We start from the raw sequence: 19701 nt of genomic DNA on the forward strand, positions 1-19701 counted from the left end.
GTTTCGGGCAGGCCCCACCTCTCTCAGTCCCAACAACACCTGTGCTGTGAGCTGTGCAGGAGGCTACAGATTACTGCAGCAGCTCCATATAGCACAAGTTACAACAGCAGCAGTGTCTGAAAAGATAAAGATTACTTTATCAAGTGACCATGTACTAACTTTGGTACATCTAGAAGTGAGAGACAAAAAATCAGTTCTCTTCATTGTCATGATTCTTCTTTTTATGATTGCTGAATCGCTTTTTTAAATTGCTAAATCAGTAGCGCTTAGCTTGATGTCAATAGATAATGGGAATCACGTGCTAACAGAAATTAGCATTGCTATCACACTAATTTTATCTTAATAAATGGAGTCATTTTACTTAACATAAAATTAAATGTGATCTTATAGTTTAAGGCATATTTTTCCTCTGTTCTGTGACAAAATTGTAAGGGCATGCTGATTTCACAGTGATTGGTTGAATTTGCACTGTTGCAATTGCAACATTGAAACTTCCAGAAGGACTGAATAGCTGCTGATTGCTAACTCACTCTGTTACTCAGGCATCAACAATCCATGCTGACCAGCTATGGCAAACTCAAAGGGTCAAAACTCAAACTCAAAACTCCCAAAAGATTTAAAAATGCAGCCAGGGGTCTAGCTTTCTTTATTATCTTCTTTTGGTACTATCTTGATGAGCAGGAACAAGAGATTTGCGCAAAAAGTTGACTATACGATTAAACGTTGCCACCCTTGCTAGTTAGCACCAGAAATACTACTCAGTTAAACTATTTATATATATTTTATTAATGTGCAATGCTGGTTAACTGTTATCTCCGAGGTGTTTTTCAGCCGCCCACTCTAGTCAGGTCTGCGGCCCATTCAGACAGCAGCCCCGCTCGCCCTGCACAAATGCCTCGATGTCCCACCCAATCCTGGATGTTGTTATCAGCAAAGCGGACAGATGACAGCCCTCAAAACTAGCGCAGTTTGGCAGTGTTTTAATCTAGAAAGTAAAATAAGGTTGAATGAAGGCTGTCCCAGAATAAATGGCTATATAACCACTCGACTAGAACAGTGTGTGACCACATTCAGCACAGACATGGACATAAACCTGCCAGCAGTGCAGGCTGCTACGGCTAGCACTGCTAATGTTAGCCACACTGTGTGGCAGGCTATTGGCAAACATCAGCTTCAAGTAAACAATGTTGTTTATCCCAGACATTCTGATCTTGCTTGGTCTGAAAAGCATTTAGTGAGTTGCTGTCATGTTCTGTAGGTTAATATGCAGTGTTCATAATGCACGGCACAAAGTGCAGCATATTTCAGTGGCATTTAAAATTGGATTTAGCAATTGTAGAATAGTGTTGATATGATTACTAATTTCTGCTCAATTTAACTGCTTTCTGAATGTTTTCTTACTCTTAGACTAGTCCGCTAGTCTCAATTAAAGATCTGATTTGGATGACATGGAAATTAGTTGCCAGGAGCATCCCTAGCAGGAATAGTTAAATGTTGCTTCACAAAGTATTTTGTTTACCACTTTTGTATGCAGTGTAGTGATGATACTACTGAAGACTGACTGACATGTCATGTGTGTTGTTTTTGGAAATATCAGTCATATACAGTCTGTAGAAGTGTGACTCAACTCAACTTTTTCCCATGATCTTGTGTAAAAAAGCAAACAAAAATTGCAATAAATCCTAATGTAGAATCACAATACTTGTAGAATTGCAATACATATCGCATCTGCCCCCAAGTATCGTGATAGTTTCAGATCAGGAGATAGACATGTCACCCTGGCTCTAGGAACGTCAGCTTTATCTTGGCAGCTCTTATTCTCATGGTCACTTTGAGCTTTCTGTTTTTGTGTTTCCTCTTTTCTATATTGAAGTAGCTGCTTATCCTATAATTCACTCAGAGTCAAACTTTAGTCATTGGTCTATATTTGCTTTTACAGATTCTAAGAGGAACCGAGAATAACTTGAAGTGCTTCCCCTGAATCTTCCATGACTTGGTCTAGTTCCTTATTGTTCACTGTTTTCCTTCCTCTTCAGTTTGGGAGATCCTTTCACAGAAATGGCTGTGTGTCAGAGTCTTGCTCCCTCAGGGCTGTTCGTCCCTCCCTCTTTCACTACTTTTTCTCTCTCTCCATGGTCTGGTCTGGTCCCGGGCCTCTCTTGCTGCCACTGTTGCTGCAGTTGGCCCAGCTCTGCCACAGTTTTCCATCAAAACACCAAACCTCAATGGAGCATTCAAGCCCAGGCCCGCTCCAGTGCTGCCCCTCCCTCCAATCCCACCCTGTTCTGACTCTGCCTTCTTTCTCCCTTTCTCATTCCCTGCAAGTTTAATGGCCCCATCCAGGAAGAGGTCCCAGCTCAGACTTTTATAGCTGGATCTGAAGAAGTGAATGAGCTGAGGAAAATTGATTCTTGAAAGCTCTCTGTAGGTTTTCAGAGTGTAGGTTCTTCTTGATCTACATGTCATTTCTAGTCTAAAAGTTCTAAGCTTAAAGAGTAGGACAGCTGCAGTTGTTAGTGTTGCTCTGGTGGAAATATTTAAGATGTCAATGTTCGTTTTTTTATGTATGAAAACAGTTTTGCTGCAGCAGAGCGAAGAATGCCATTAATGATTTAATCGCATGCTAGCAGCTGTTAAATGGTAATATCACCACTGTTCAAACTGTATCTCACAAGATAGTGCATTTTTTTAAGGATGCAACAAATTATTATTTCTTATTAGCAATTAATATGTTTATAAAAAGATTACTGTTAAATTGACTATTGAGGCTTTTAGTCACAACACATCAACAGCAGTGGCAAGGGCAGCTCACCATGCACGGTGTCTGAAAGTGCCTGAAGAAGTCCTACTCCTTTCCACTGGCACCTTTGACAACTTTATCCTTTCCTGATTCCTGCACTTAGATATACTGTGTACTACACTAGTCTATAGTTAAAAGAAAACCAAATTTTAAATATGTTTATAAGATGTTTTGGGTAAAAACATATAGTCACATCTTAAGGTAGTTAATGTTAGCAAAATGCTAATGAACTAATCTACATTAGTCGTTAGCAGTAGCTAAGTTAAGATGTGAGATGTATATTATGTTGGTTTTACAGATCTCCCAGCCACATTTTTTTTTTATCATCTTCAAAATGTAGTTTTCTTTTCGACATAAACAAGTTTAGCACACAGGATGTCAAGGTACAGGAAGAATCAACAGGTTATTACTTCTGGAGGTTTAGAAACAAAAACAAACAAACAAACAAACAAACAAACAGTTGGGGTGGCAAGGTGGTACAGGGGTTAGCACTGTTGCCTCACAGCAACAAGGTTTTGAGTTCGAATTCCCTAGCCGGCTGGGGAGCTGATGAGTTTGTGGCAGAGGCAGGATCTTTCTGTGCAAAGTCAATGTTCTCCTCTTGTTCGCGTTGGTTCTCTCCAGGTACCCTGGCTTCCTCTGACAGTCCAGAGACATGTAGCATAATAGGTTAATTGATAATTCTAACTAGCTGTGAGTGGTTGTTTGTCTCTATGTGTCAGAGATGATTTGGTGACTTGTCAAGGGTGTACAGCCCCCCATTACCTGTCAGGATAAGTTACAGTTATAGACAATGGAATGAAAAAAACAGGTTTAGGCAAAATAAGTATGTTAATCCAGGAAGTGAGGACACAGACAGGTGCCAAGCTGGCCAGATATTATTGGAGCCCAGAATAAAAAGGGGCTGTACTTATGAAGGATCAGTTGAGCAGTTGGAATCAAAACATTTTGGACAGGTCCATTATTTTTTGTTTTGTTTTGTTTTTAAGTTTTTATATTGTTCTGTAACTTCTCAGTAGTGTCCCTTATGTATTTAAATCCAAACATTCAAATTTTGGTTGAAGTACATTTGTTTTAGTGTCTTAATGTTGTTTTCCAAGCCCTTCTAAAAACCTTTTCCCACATGATCTGACGTAGATTTCTGCTGTTGCTACATTTACACTTCCTATGTTGAGGGAGTTGAAGGGAGGGCATCAGTGCTTTGACCTACATCACTGCATTGTGCTTAGACTGGTGGGAGTTTTCTATTTGAAAATTGCAGGAAAAAAAACACAGATGGAGTTTTCCTTTAAAAATGACATAAATGGATTATCCAAATAGTTGCTTATTAATTTTTTGTGATTTGCCTATCAACTAATTGAATAACCATGCCAGCTCTTGTAATTTCTCAGTTATGGTAAAAGTTGTTTATTGTTCTTATAACAGAGTGTATAATAGACTGTTTCAAGTATTAGCGTTAGGACACAATAAACTGTTGTTGTCTACTGGAAGAAGAATTCACTGCTGATGTGGAGCCACTGTGGTAGTTCACTAGAGATATACTGCGAAGTTATGTGAGCTATGACTATACTTTTCAGTGAAAAGTCACAGGAACGTTGCCCTGGTTAAAATCACCAGTCAGCTTTGCAGTGACCGGAGTGTGTATCCAACAAAATACAGGACTACTGTACCAAACATCTCTGCTGTCATGACTACTCTATTCCACTGGCCAAACACTATAATATACACAGTATTTTGCTATGGAGGCACGTAAACCTCAGCTACAAGCCTGAGCTAAGGTAAAATCCTCACAGTGGAGCCTGTTGAGCTATTTAGCTGCCCACATAACTGTGACAGTTACTTATTTTGGACAGTAAATCTGGGGTTTGGGTTACCAACGCATGCTATTATCAACATGCGTTGCTCAAGAAACTGTGAGTAAGGCATCAGAATAAAAAGTGACCTGGCAGAGTGAGTCCAACAGGTCTTTTACTTGCTGCTATTATGTTTACAGGTCTATCACAAGTCAAAATATTTTATATATATTTTTTAAGACAATAAAAATGAACAGTTCTCCTTAGATTTGTTTTTAATGATGTTTAAAGTAATATTTTGAAAGTTCACAAAATTTTAGAATCATGTCAAACTGGTCGGACAGTGCATAGTAGTGTAATCAGAAAAATGCAGTGTGACAATTCTTTTTGAATCAGTGTGAGTTAACATGTCAACTTTGACAAGTCTAATAAGTTTGTATTTATGAACCCTTTTTGTAACGGAAGAGAAAGCAAAACAGAAAGGAAATTCATGACCCTTGTAAGCCTCTCCATTTTATTTGTATTGTCACAGCACTACATAAATCAGGCATGATGACTTTCGTTGTCATTTAACTGTTTTGCTAGATACAGGCTCGGTGCTGCAGTGTGTTGTAGTAGACACCGACTGTGTGGTATTTGTCACTGCTTCAAAATACACGTAATATTTCTGAATTTCCTGTTTTCAGCCCAAGTACACTTTTACTTCCACAATGAAAGTAGTACCTACATTTTTAAATTTCACTTTGCAAGTTCTAAATAGCTGTTATCATTTCTGTCTCAGACAGCTGTCACAGTAGCTCTAAGGAGGCATTTGATATTATGAGTTACAGAAAACACTCGAATTGTGTAATATAGCTGAGCAATTTATCACAACAAAATGTTAAATTGCTGTCAATAATTTTTGACAACTTAATTTTAATTATAAAAAAGTTTTTAAAGTCTTTATTTTAAATTTACTCACCTTACCTTGAATTTAACCATGGTATTTATCGAGGCATACAGGTAAAAGACTTTGTAGATGAAAAAAAACCTGCCATACTGGCAAGCTAATCTGCCCTTTTTTATTATTATTATTTTTTTTTGTGTCACCTGTAGCACGCTCCTTTTTGAGCCAGGGCGTATTTGTTATGTGCTGTCAGGGCAGTTTGCATTTAATGAATTTAAGTGAAATTATTGAGGATTTTATTGAGAAATTTTCTTACTGCTATTGATGAAGTGTCTTTTGTCTTTTTTCTGTGTCACTATTGTTTTATTGCCCAAGACTAAAAAGCACAGAGTATGTCAGATGAGACTTACTGTTAAAAAATTAAGAATAATATTTAGTGTGTGCAATTAGGACGACACTATATACTAGGGGTGGGTAAAAATATCGAAAAATCGATGCATCGAAATTATCCGCCCCCTAATTCAATATCGATTAAGCAAACCCTCTGAATCGATTCACCTCCTGGCCATTGGGGGCGCTGTGCGCAACATCTTCGTGTGATTCGCGTTTTAAGGATGGAGGCTGCACGCAACCAAACAACAACAATATGTCTGCAAACTACCTCCAAGCTCTGTCCGCGCACAGAAGATAACAGAGTCCGTGGCCGTCTTCATTTGCAAGGACCTTCCACTGTACAGTGTCGTGGAAAATGAAGGTTTTAAGAAGATGGTACACACACTTGAACCACGATACGCTATACCAACACGAAAACACATGACAGAGGTCACCATCCCGAAGCTGTACACAGAGGTGAAGACAGAGGTTTATATGCACAAGTGAGCTATTATGGTGCTGCTAATGTTTTATTTTCAGATGTTTTATTGCCCAAAGATGTGAAGTAACGTACCACATGTGTTATGGGCATGAAAATAAATATTCAAAAATTGCCAACAGGTACTCTTAATTATTTGTGTATTTCTACTTCTTACTGAATTGATATTGAAGAATTTAAATCAATATCGAATCGAATCGAAACCTAAAGAATCGAAATCGAATCGTGAGGTTCTTAACAATACCCAGCCCTACTATATACTCTACTGTGTATAGGCACACACAAAGATACATTATAAATTAGTTTAACTAACCATTGCTACAAAGATACATCAGGTAGTAGCACTTGTCAACTTCCTGTAAACACTTTTGTTTGTCAGTATTACTAAGCAGTTTTTAGCAAAATTTCAGTCAGTGGCCCTCAAACAAATCAATTTAGTTATTTGACATGCAATTTGTGTACAAATAATGACCTTTTTGGAGTTCTGTTCATATGTAACTTTCACATCACACAGCTGATTGCCAGATTACTTTTACATTCAGTAGTTATGCATTCTGAATTATAGTTTCTATTGTAGGCCTGCAGTAGTGCACTCTGCCTCACTTTTTGTATGTCGAGTTGTCACGATGTTTCTGCATCTTTTTCAGACTGGATTGTCTGTCACATTATCACTACTGCTTTGTTGTATAGTTACACTGGGATGCTGGTGGGTCATTGTTTTTCATTTTTTCATTTTTCCCCCTCACTCAGGTTTGCTGGTTTACTGTGGAAATCAATGTGACAGCGGCACTTGTGTCCACTCAAGCGGAAAGTAGTCCTTAGAGAGAAAGTTTTTTTTATTTTATTTTAGCCTACCTTTATTTTTATATTGGAAACACGGTCATCATCAAGGGCATCCAGACCTTTTAAAAGCAGTTTACAGTGATCCAGATCTGGTTGCCAGTGGCAACTAGGGAACTTTTACTGTCAAGCCCTGGAGTGGTATGTTTGTGTGTTTTCACCAACTTCTATCAGAGGCCTGGCAAGTTCAGGATTCTGAGCAGCAGGATATTTTTGGCTTGCCATTTAGAAATGCTACATATATTTTAGGAAATGTCACAGTATGTTTATAATAATGGTGAAAATCGTACTATGTTTGATATCCTTAAAACTCACACAACAGCAATCCCCATGTTCTTGTGTTTGTATGCAAAGTGATTTCTTCAAAACCATCTGCAGTCATCTTCTTTCTGGCTAAAACTGACAGGAATATTCAGATTTCTTACATTTGTGCACCCTTCTTTAACTGTAATCTTGTTTCCAGACAGTCTTTCTTTTCTCTTTAATTCTGTCCTCTTAATTCTGCCCAGTGCTGTGATCTGTCTTCATAACCCCTCCTTAGTCCTGACATGTGTTTCAGGCAGGTCATTTCATGGTCCCATGGTTATTTGGGATATAGATAGCACATGATATAATTCGAATCACAATTCCTTAGTAGTTCTCTTTGAACTGCTCTGTTCTCTTTTAACAGTTACAAAACACTAGTGCATTATTTTTGAAAGCGTGATTCATAAGTCTAGTTCAGCGTAGACGTTATAGACAGCCTGATGCATCATCCTGCCTCTTAGAACTTGGTCTGCCTGTCACGTTTTCATTTGTTCCTCTATGATCAACCAAGAACAACATCGGCCTACTCAGTTTTGCCATCCCCAAGCTTGTGCGTACACATGTCCCAGTTCAGAGTGTGTGTTTATGTGCTGACTTTTCCATCTCTCCAATTCAGAGGTTTCTTAGGGAGTGGGCTACTTAAAGCTAGTTTTTTTTTCTTCTCTAGGCTCTGGAACTTATTACAGTCTGAGGCACTTTCATAAACGGGCCATTCAGCTGCCCCTGCATGGCTCTGAATGGGACACACTGTCGCCAGGAGAAAGAGAGTTAATGTGGGCTAGTTAGTCGTGAGACGTCCCTATTACGGAAGAAGACTGGTGTTCTGAAATGTGTAGTTATTCGAACCACTGTTCTGTAATACTATCTGCTTTTCAGATTTTATAGAATACTAGTTCAGTTAACCTCTATTTCTCATTGTTGTTGTCTACTGTCTTACATTTATTTAAGCATTTTATAAGGCGTACTGCATGGAGACTCAAGTAGAAAAGTTTACGGTGTCAGACCTTTCTTGAAATTGCTGGTCTTGCCAAGCAGCAGAGAGGCCCTGGATAAAAAAAAATTGTGGGATGTACAATAAAATATAAAAAGGTGTTTGTTTTTGTGGGGTTTCCTGGCTGAGACATCAGTCTTTCCCAGGCTTTCCACTTCATCACAATAAAAAATCATAAAAGTGGATCTAAATTTAGGCTTTATGGTAGCTATGCAACAATATAACTTTTAGCCCAGTTGAAGTGGTTTTGTCATACTACACGAAGAAGAATGGCAAAACATGGCTTGCTCTGTCTGGAGACAGACAAATGAGCTGAGGGGCCACACAGATAATTGGCACTAACTTCATGAGTGCTCAGGAGATTTTCCTTTCAGGGGAAAGTTCATCACAGATCAAATATATGATTAATATTGCACTTTAAATAGCTTTTAAATAGATTCTCTTAGTGTCCCTAAAAGACTTACAGTGAACATAAAACACAAAGGGGATTTTTACCCAAATTAAAGTGTGGTTTGTCGGGATTCACTGTTAATGTCTTTTTCACTTGCCCAGTTGAGTAAGTGGGTCTGGAATCTGCTTTCCCAAAGTTAACTTTTGCTTGTACCTATACAATTTGGCTTATTTATTAGTGGTTATCAAACAATAACAAAGGCTGAAATTAATTGTCTCATTTAATCTAGGACTGCAACCTCTTTAAAATGTCAGCAAGTAGTGAAAATGTCATCCAAGATAATGTCTTTAAATGTCTTGTACTGTCATTCCATAACCAAAGATATTAAGTTTAATATTATAATAAACCAGAAAAAAGAAGAGAAAAGCAGGAAATGAAAATATAATTTTCTGCCATTTTTGTATGTAAATGACTTACTAATGAGCAATTCTTTTTTTCTCTCCTTCTCACAGTTTTGTTTATTTATTTATTTTTTTTATTTATATTTTTTCACCACTTGCCCGACTCAGTTGCCAGATTTACTTGCCTGACAGTATTTTTCTTGCCCTGGTCAAACAGGCAATCTTTATTGCCTATGTATAGCATTGATTGTGCCTTTATTTATCATTCATGGAATATTGGAGTTAAAATTGGTTCTTGTGTAAGAATTGCCAGGTCCAACAGGGTCAGGTTTTGTGAGAAGCTCACTCCCACAGATGCACTCTTTTCAGTACGGTGCAGCAGTGTCAAAGTGAGGAGGAAGACCTCAAGTCTTAAATGTATAACTTGTTAGAACTTTTTGTGTATTAAAATGTATTTCACTGTAAGCTAGATTTGAGTTCAAAAGGCTGCATCCCAAAAGATGAAATGTAACAGCTACTGCAAGATTTTACAGTGCACTATCTCCTTACATCTAAATTTTCATTCATAGCGCGTCTTCCAAACAGCAAGTCAATACACTAATCTCTAACTTCATGGAAAACATCACCTTTTCCAATGTGGTGTTGACAACATGCTGAAATTATGTCATCACTACATCACTCTGAAGCGGTAATCAGTCTTAGGGCAGCCTGCCTCGAAAAGAAACAGGCCATGGATGTAGTTTGGATATGACTATTACAGTCAAGTCATGATGGCTGTGAGGAACTAAATCGCAACACACACACACGCGCACACACTCAGTACACACGTACACTCAGCTGAGATCTGAGAGGCGGAGGACATTTGACCTGGAAAAGGCTTTAATCTGCAGCTGAAGAACTCTGATGTTTGACCAGGATTATCATGTTTACCACTATATGGGTCTCAGGAGAAGCTCTCAGCTTTACATCTTGTTTTTCAGCCTCCATATAGACATGAAGTGCCATGCTTTTATTTATTTTATGATATAAATAGTCTGTCAGGTCATTTCTGAGAGATACTGATGGTCGTTCTATTTTATCTTGCAGGTTTCCCAAGAAAGCAAACAGGTAAGAATCTTTATTTTCTCATATGTATTGCAAAGATGCATGCTCATTGTAGGTAATCCTGTAGCCCACACATGCACACACACCAGTGGTTTACACAAACACAGAGCTCCAGATGAGGTGAATGAGGCAGGTTTTTACTCGGCCTGGTGTGCTGCAACACAGAAGTCTTCAGAGTTTGGACCAAACATACCCTCTCCTCTCCCCCCTCTCACTCATGTACACACACATACACACACACAGTCGGGGACAAAGGGGTCCCTCTTCTGAGGGCGGCCCATCACTGCCTTTCACTGTGAACAGAACAGTGGCCTTTCACAGTTGGGGCCGGTATAGGCAGAGGCAGCCATACATAGCCTCCCAAGGTTCAAGCCAGAGTCTGGCCTCGTAGCACCTCCTCTGAGGAGTGTCCTTTCTCTGGCCTTGCTCCCTGGGCGCTCAGCAGAGCGGCTCCACATCCTCTCTGGCTGTCACATTATACAGTAGACACACTCAGCATGATTCATACACTAGGAGGTCCTCTTGCCACATTATTCTCAAAGCTGAAGGGAACAATTGTTGGTTCTGTGTGTTGGTGTAATTCTTTCTGAACCTTCATTTGCCTGCAGCTTGTGCATATGCAGGGTGGCAGCACAGAAATATGCAATGACACTGCATGTGAAAAATGCTACTTATGAAAGAATACAGAGGGGATGCGTGATATGGATTTTTTTTTCTACTGATAACCAATAATTACCTGCTTTTCATGACAGGTACAGTAAGATAACTGATCAAATCACTTTAATGTACATTTCATTTTTGTATTTTAAAAAGAACTTCACGCAACCTATAGTTTACGTACAACTGAGTGTAAAAAAGGCTAAGATGGATGATTTAATATTCCATAGTTTCAGCTGAATCAAGTTTGATATTTTTACAACAACAAAGTACAGTTTTGACTTTTTAAATGTACATCATGAAACTTCACTAATATATTGTGGCTTTTATAGAGCATTTTGCCTAAGAATTCAAATTAAGTGTATTGACAAATACTATTGGAATAATAAATGATCATGTAAATTTCCCATAGGACTGTGAAGGTAATCTCACATTACACGTTATCGCATTGTGCAATGTGTTTGAGATCAAAGCCACACATGACAAGTCAGGAACAGAGTCTCTGATTGGTTGACACTCACCCCAAAGCATTATGGAATTGCCAGTTGACAGCTACCAAAATCCTAACAACAGCTGTTTTCAACACAGAAAAAGGGATAAGTAATCACAGTCTCATATATTGGATTTATCATTATGGAGTTATTTGTTCCACATCTCTAAAAAAAGACATAACAGTCCATGCCTGGATCACAAAGCTTCTGAAAGGGATACAGTCAGCGGTTGGAAAATAACAAATTAGATTTTTCGTGATCTTGAGAAGCTGCATCTTTTGCAAACTGACACACTGATATAGGTTACACCTATACTTAATGCCAGATTGATGACTGCTTTCTGCTCTGCTATGAGCAGCACAGTCAATTTAAGTCTGTTGCTCACTCTCGTTCATTTGCATGCTACACACACTTTGATACTGCCCTTTTCCTTATAGGAGCTATGCTACACCCATTAACAGTAAAGTCTAATAAATGTAATTATTATTACAGCCATCTCACAGTTATACATCGCTTTGTCTTGGTGGTCAGGAAAAAAAAACATAGCGTTACAGCTCTACCCTGATAATTATCATACAACCCCAGAATACACAGTTGCATGTGACAGCACATACTGGTTAAATGCCAATGTTTTCCACAACTTAACCACTTCTTTGTGATGGGATTACCAGTTTCTCATGGATGTTTCTGTTCCTCTAGAACCAGCAGCATTCTCAGTAAAGACCACCCCCCGGACAAGAAACCCAAAAGTGACAAACCCTCACTTCCCTCCAATGAGTTTGACCCTACAGGTAACATTTTTCTTTCACTTCCAGTCTCATATTTGTTATCCTCTTATTCACACTTTTTGTTCGATTATCTGTCACACACTCTGCCCTTTTCCGTCCTGTCCCTCTATCTCTATATGCATCATTTTATCTGTCCGCCTTGTACAGTTTCTGTCTGTCTCTCTCACCCTCCTCTCTCTCTAACACACACACAAAAACAGTCTCATAAAACAGTTGTGCTGATGATGGTTTGCTCGATGCACAAGGCATGTTGGGATGGTGAAAGGTGGTGCGTGTATCTTGCTCTATGCTTTGTGCTCTCTTTGAAAACTTTACCTTCATTTTACTTGTGTGGTCTGAATTGAGATGATTGTTTGGGTTTTATCACTGGAGCCTAACAACTTATTTTGAACAGGAGTTGGAGCCGTCTCTCTTTTTGAATCAATTTAACTAATGGACAGCATAATATGTCTTTATTGGCTGAGTCTGCATTACACTGCATTATACCAACTGTTTGGCAGAAGCTTATGCTGCATTACATGTTGCAGATTTTAAGCCGATAAGCACTGAAAGGTTTGATTATGGGACCTTAAAATCTGCAGCTGCATGTTTAACATCCACATGGTTTTTGTAGTTTTACATAAATCAGTGCACTGTGGGTTTTGTGTGCTCAATGTGGTTGGGTGGTCTTGATGCATACTTGAAGGGCACAAAAGCCACTAAGCCTGTTATGCACTCCAGTTTGAAGTTTATTGCAGGGTGAGATTGTTCGGGTTCAGAAACAGACTAGTTTGATATGGAGACACTCCCTGTGGTATGTGTCAGCAAGCAGGGCCGTATGATTTGAGATATGACTAAAGCCTCTGTATTCAAAACAAAACAGAAAATCCACTGCACCACATGGTGGCTTATCTGTATGATGCAACAAAACACAGACACAATGTGTTCTCCCAGTGGTTACACAAGACATGCACTTCATTGCCTGTCTGTGTGTAGCACCACACTAAAATCTTTTTCCCATGTATTTCCCTGACGGTTTGCTCCATGTTTGGAATGATGCAGTGATTGAAGTAGTCACGGAGAAGCAAATGATTCTAGATGATTATTTCTAGTGGACATGATTCATATTTGAATTTATGTCAGGACCTTTTGCATGCCTGCATGTTGGTAGTCTATATTTCTGTTTATCCCTTTTTAGTTTTCGGCAAGTTGCATGCACTCTTTAACAATCTTTTCTCAAATTTTCTTCTTCTTGCACCTTTTCTGTCATAATTTCAAAGTGGTTTGGGTTTATTAGGGATGGGCAGGAGTAGTCAGATATTCTTGAAATGCATGCTAATACTGGCTAATGACATTTATACATTTCCAAAATAATCATATGTCTAGTATTTAGGTTATTTAATACCTGGGAATGCTTAAAATATACTAGACATGAAAAAAAGGGGCTACTTATTTTTATCAGTGGACCAAAACTGGTTCCACCTGTGTTACTGGCTGCAACTTTGGATTTATTTTTAATATCACTCTCTTTGCCACAACTTGTAAAACCACCTTCTGGTGTTGACAGACAGAAAATGCAATTTGCAAATAATTGCAACGGCTGTGTCCTCATCATACTGTAACTGATTACAATTTGAATATACTGGAGTCCTTACATGAAGCCTCAGTTGCATTTAGTTAAAACCACTGAAGTATTACCACAGTAGTTTTGGATCAGAAGCCCACAATTTGTGTTAATTCTTTGTGGCTCTGGTGCATTTTGAAATGGAATCACTTTAGCTCACGATTTTAATGCAGGATACTAAGCTTGAAAAAATATCCCCTGTAAGACTGAAATCACAATGAATCAGTAGTGACCCCTATAGGAGTGGAGTACTTTCAACAAGCTAGTAGCTTGTGCTCGTAGCATTTTTAGTGACCTGCCTATCCAAACCATTGTGTTTTATTAAACTACCTATTTGTTCATTTAATTTTTCTTCTCCCATGATTGTTTCTCCCTCATGATTTTCTCTTTCCTGTTTTGTGTTTCCTTTTCTTGTGTTGGTTCTTGCGTGTGTGTGTGTGTGTGTGTGTGTGTGTGTGTGTATGCTGCTGTGCTGTGCTGTCTGCGCTGTGGTCTGCGTGGTGGGGGCTGTGGGCAGAAGCTCTGGTGGTGCAGAAGAGTGGCAGCAGCAGTGTGCTAGCAGAGGGGAAGCCTGAGTCCTGTGGTAAGATGCTCCTGCTGGAATGGCTGGCGTGACAGCTGCATCTATACATGCTGCAGATCCCGGTGTGAAATTGCCATTAGTTGTTTGTTTTAAGCAGAGTGATTGCAAAAAGTTATTTAATTTTAACCTTAATATCTGACTATATAGTCAGACATTTCATGCCCTTCTGAGTTTGATGCAGAATTAGCCCCCCAGTTTCAGCTCAACTAGTGTATATCAACTAGTGCTGACTAATAACTGATATTTGCATCGTTATTGTGATATGGACATACACAATAGACACATCAGAAAAGACTGCCTGAATAAAGCAAATCACTTGATTTACATGTGCCATGCATTTACACTCAGCATGTGACCTTTTAGCCTATAAGATGAAGTTCTAGACATCAACTAGCCTCAGATTAATTGGTGACAATTTGGTGACAAATGCAAGGTTAGCTAGCAATATGACTGAGGACGGATAGAAGTGTGAGGAAAATGTGGTTGAAGAAGACCTTGTAGTGAAATCAGCACTTCTGCTATTTGGAATTATTTTAGATTAAGGAGATATGGCATGTTACAAACTTATGTGTGGTGTAAAACATACGGAACACTTGTAGCAACTTCCAGAGGAAACAAGTTAATATACACATTTAAATATTTGTTCATTTATTGCAACCTAAATCATCATCACAATGGTGAACAGTGTTATTGCACATTGCCAATTTCCCTTATATCACGCAGGGCTAATGTCAATATGATTCACAAGATGTTTTCTCATGTTTACATTTTGCCGGCAGCTAAGACCTGATTGGATGTGGTTTATTGTAGGGCTGCAATTAATGAGTATTGTCATTAAAGAGTAATCTGCTCATGATTGGGTCTATAAAATGTCTGAAAATTGTTAATAAGGCCTATCATACTTTCATACAGCTCAGTATTTCCATCATTGGTTTTGTTTGACTAAAATTCCAAAGCTGATTAATAGAAGCTTTGACTGTTTTAGTAACTTTCCAGTAGTGAAAAATGGACACTATTAGAGGTAAAAGCTTAGCAGCTGTACTCAGTACTAGAAGACAGATTTTGGATTAACAGTATACACCCATAATACCACACTTGAGTCAGGTCCTAATATTGGTATAAATTTACAGTTGTTACAGTGATCATCTAAATGTGATTAGAAATTACGCTCACTCAGAAAGCAATGTTTACACTCATACAAGAACTTACTTGCACTTCAAGTAAAGCCAAGAGCCCACTGAACAAAAGGTTTAGTGACGTGTTCTGAATCCACGTTAGCAGAGTCATTGTTGAGTCTTATTGCCCCTGTTGTGGTTTGAGAGTGTCATGATAACCCTGTTCAACTCCTCTCTCGCTTCTGACATCATCTGGAACACTTTCACAACTTGACAATTTCTGTCTTTAGACAGAGACAAAAATAGTCGAGTAATTTGAGATTTCCAACAAAATGACTTATAGCGGGTGTCTTCCCTCAAGTGCAGTGAATTGTCAAAAGGCAGCTGTCAGAAATGCCAGTTTCTGCTGATGTCTAATCTCTGTCTGGACAGAGTTTATCAAGATAATCTTCTATCATATTCAGAAAAGCATAGCTGCATCCTCTCTGTTTGAATCAGTTATCTCTATTATGTCTGGTCTGGCACAGTTTAGACAGAAGAAATTCACAGATGAGAATCTTTTCTCACAACAGTCTTCAGAGTATTCAGAGCTTAAAATGCCAAAGCTGAACAATTAATCAAGATTTTATTGAAATCACAGTGTACTGCTGCAATTTTCAAATAGCAGGAAATGCAGTATTTGTTAAAGGTGAAATGTATGTCAAAATACCATTTTAAATATATGTTTTTTAAATATTGTTGTGCTGAGATGTCCTGGCCCACATATTCTACAGACTTGAGAAAACAGATCCCCACAAAACTGGTACTAACCCGCCACTGGTTCCCGACTGGTAAGTACCAGAATATCAGTAATCTGCTGGACAAAAGATACTGCTTTCTATATTTATGTAACATTACATAAATTAATGAAAGGACAAAAAGTTCCACACTGTGGGCTTGCTTTACTAAACTTAATGAAATCGCAGCTAAATGCAAAAACTTTAACTTGATATTTCTGCAAAAACATGATAATAAAACAACTGTTGAATCTTTTTACATTTTTACTTTTTTTTTTTTTACATTTTTCAATTTTTCATTTCTTTTTTTTTCTGCCAAATTATGGCAGTACTATCAAGAGCATCAGTGTCAACATCAGTATACATAAAATCCTAACGATACCCATCCCTAGTCATCATTTATTTATTTATTTTTTTTCATTCATTAAAATGAAAATAATGGAGTAAAAATAATCATTCCCTTGCAATTGCAATATCAGTCAAAATAATCACAATTAAATATTGTTGGATTTTTTTATTTTTTTATTTTTTTCAAAATTGTTCAGCCCTAACTCAAACTTTTAGATTAAAGAAAAGTAGTCTGACCTTTTGTATGCAGTATTTTAATGACTTGGGTTCCTTCATTTGGTGATTGGGGGCTAAAGGTACTCTGTCAGTTTTAAAGGTCAGTTTGTTCTGTAGAGTGCATTCCCCTGTGTTTCTGCAAAGGGTGCTGATTGTGGATCAGTTAAACCTCTGAATAATACATTAGCTTAGATGGATTAACCTGATAGGTGATCATGTCAGCACTCCCACTCCTCACGGTTTATAAACACCAACCAAAAATCTCTAAAATAACGTTGAGCATAGAACACGGGCACAAGATCAACATCTAGAGGCAAATTCACACCGGCTCTTTAACCCATATGGCCTCATCTGTTTCCTTGACACCACTGCCCTCTCCCCATTTCCCTTCCCCCTGCTCCCTCAGCTCTACCTAACCCTCTCTCTACTCCCCTCCCCCTTGCCTGGGGCTTTTGCCTCCCCTAACCTCTCTACTCTCCGTGTATTAGCTCCTGTTCCTTCCACTCTCCAACCCCCACCCCACCACTGCCCTTATCGATCGACTCACCTCTCTGGTTGATGCTGCACTGACCAGGAAATCTCAGACACAACAAAAAAACAGTTGAAGGGTCATCTTATTCTGTTTGGGTTACTTATAAAATCTGATTTATAGAGATGTTTTCAGCTTGCAATTAATGGAAAATCTACTCACTTCTTATTCGTTTTAACGAGACAACATTTTTTTCTATTGGAGCATTTTGCATTCTTTGCATTGTGTTTTCTTTTCTGTGTACCGTCCTGTCAGTCTAGTCAGTGTTGGCCAGACATTAGATAAGCTCTAATCTCATCATGCCATGCTAATGAAACACCACATAAAAACCTGAAAAGTAACATTCCTCTGTCTGTCCTATGAGACTATAACCAATAACGTCTGTTTGAAACATCACCTCACACAGAAAGACCATCAAAAGTATTTACATTTTTAAGAAGATTTATTTTGCCTTTTTGGTTTACTAGCCAATCGCAGACTAAGATTTCTTTACTGCACACAGATTATGTGATGTTATCATGTCATCCAAATAACAGAGTCCTGGACTCCTGGGGTTAGGGCATGTGCTGATATGTTAAAGGATGTTTTCAGATTTTGTCTTAGAACAATACACGCATGCCCATATGTCCTGTACATTGAACACATTATTGGCTGCTCTTCCTCTTGTCCACACTGGCTGCAAAGTTGTTCCCTCTCAAAGCAGGCTAGATTATACACGCAAACTGACGTGTACACAGAGCTGCAGACACCATGGACGCCTCTTAGTTTTGAAGGATGCGTTCCACACATGCGCAGTAGATCAGCGTCTGTAGCACCCACGTGAACAAGCCCGTGGAGAGGCGTCCGTGGTCGCAAGGAATTGATTGAACAAGGATGTCCGCACAAGCCTAAATTTATGTCACAGGGACCCAAGCAGACCTTGCACACTCACATGGAGAGAATAATACCTGCTTAAGTGATAGGGGACAAAATGTCTTCATGGTCAATAAGGACAAGGGGAAATACACTCATTCTTCTATATGTACATACGGACATGTTAGTGTTATTTTAAGACAGACCTTAAAAAAATGTTAACCAATCCTTGAAATGAGCGATCTGTTTGCTTATCCTTTGGTAGAACCCAGTTTTTCAAGTGTAAAAACTGCTAAAAGGCTGGATCAACTGCAACATGTGTCGAATCACTCACAGTAAAACTTTGGAAAGACTTTATTTGAAGGTGTGAGCGTTAGACTGTAAAACACCATCATAACCATGTCATGAATAGGAAAGAATCTTTTTGAATGTTTATGACTGTTGTCATTAAGTGTCATTTTGTAGACTTATGTCTGATTTAATGCAAAATCAATATTTTCTGAGTTCTCTTTGTTATGACAACTTAACCAAGACCACATAACCTGTTTTACATTTTTGTCTCACGTAATGTCATGTTGCCATAAGAAAAAACATCTCAAACAATGTTGACTTTGCATTAAAAATGATATAGTTATCATATACATGACATCATTGTAATAATAAATTAATTTATGTACCACTTTTCAAAACAGAGGTACAAAGTGCTGCACATAAAGCAGAGCATAGCAATAAAACAATATAAAAACAAAGTTACTTAGCAAAGCAAGCAATGACAATGACAGTGTCACGACAGTCTTAAGCACACCCCTTCAAATAAAGTGCTACCAAAACTTTAAACTTATTTTAAATGTCTGCTTAGAATTCAGTGCGAGGTTGAGCTTTAGTTTTATTTTTCTCAAAGTTTAATAGTTGATGCACCTCCTGGTCCTTGTTAAGACACTGTTGTATCTTTCTGTCCTATCTGTCTGTCTCACTTGCAGGTCTGGTCCAGCGATGTGTAATCATCCAGAAAGATGAAAATGGCTTTGGGCTCACTGTCAGCGGTGACAACCCAGTATTTGTGCAGCTTGTCAAAGAAGGTAAGACAGTGTCTCAAACTTAAAAGGAAGAAGAAAAAGATGTTATAACAATGACGACTTCTGGTCTAAGCCATTGTAATAGAGATGTGTGGCTCCCTTTTCACGCACTGACATCAAACTGTCATGGTAGTTTGCTCTGAACTCAGAGTTGCGAGGGGTAATTGGAACTCAGCAACCACCACCACTCAAGCACTTACTTACTTAGAGAAGTGAAGCCACTGACTGTATATATCCTCCTCAGTGGTTTCACAGTAGCTGCAGCTTCTGCTTTATCATGTTGT

The 19701-nt window shown here is 38.5% G+C and overlaps 1 protein-coding gene across 4 annotated transcripts in view; it reads left to right on the forward strand.

The window, feature by feature from the left end:
* arhgef12a (Rho guanine nucleotide exchange factor (GEF) 12a) overlaps positions 1-19701 on the forward strand; it is a 61717-nt gene that overhangs the window by 15540 nt on the left and 26476 nt on the right. For 2 of the 4 annotated variants that reach the window (XM_084716967.1, XM_084716964.1), the window contains exons 2-5: positions 10366-10386; positions 12231-12322; positions 14440-14505; positions 19322-19420. In XM_084716967.1, the coding sequence (XP_084573093.1) occupies positions 10366-10386; positions 12231-12322; positions 14440-14505; positions 19322-19420 (278 nt within the window). The remainder of the gene's footprint in view (positions 1-10365; positions 10387-12230; positions 12323-14439; positions 14506-19321; positions 19421-19701) is intronic. The other 2 variants (XM_084716966.1, XM_084716968.1) reach the window with 2 other exon arrangements.

Source organism: Lutjanus erythropterus, chromosome 4, assembly GCF_056507025.1.
Source record: "Lutjanus erythropterus isolate fLutEry1 chromosome 4, fLutEry1.hap2, whole genome shotgun sequence".
Classification (NCBI taxonomy): domain Eukaryota; kingdom Metazoa; phylum Chordata; class Actinopteri; order Lutjaniformes; family Lutjanidae; genus Lutjanus; species Lutjanus erythropterus.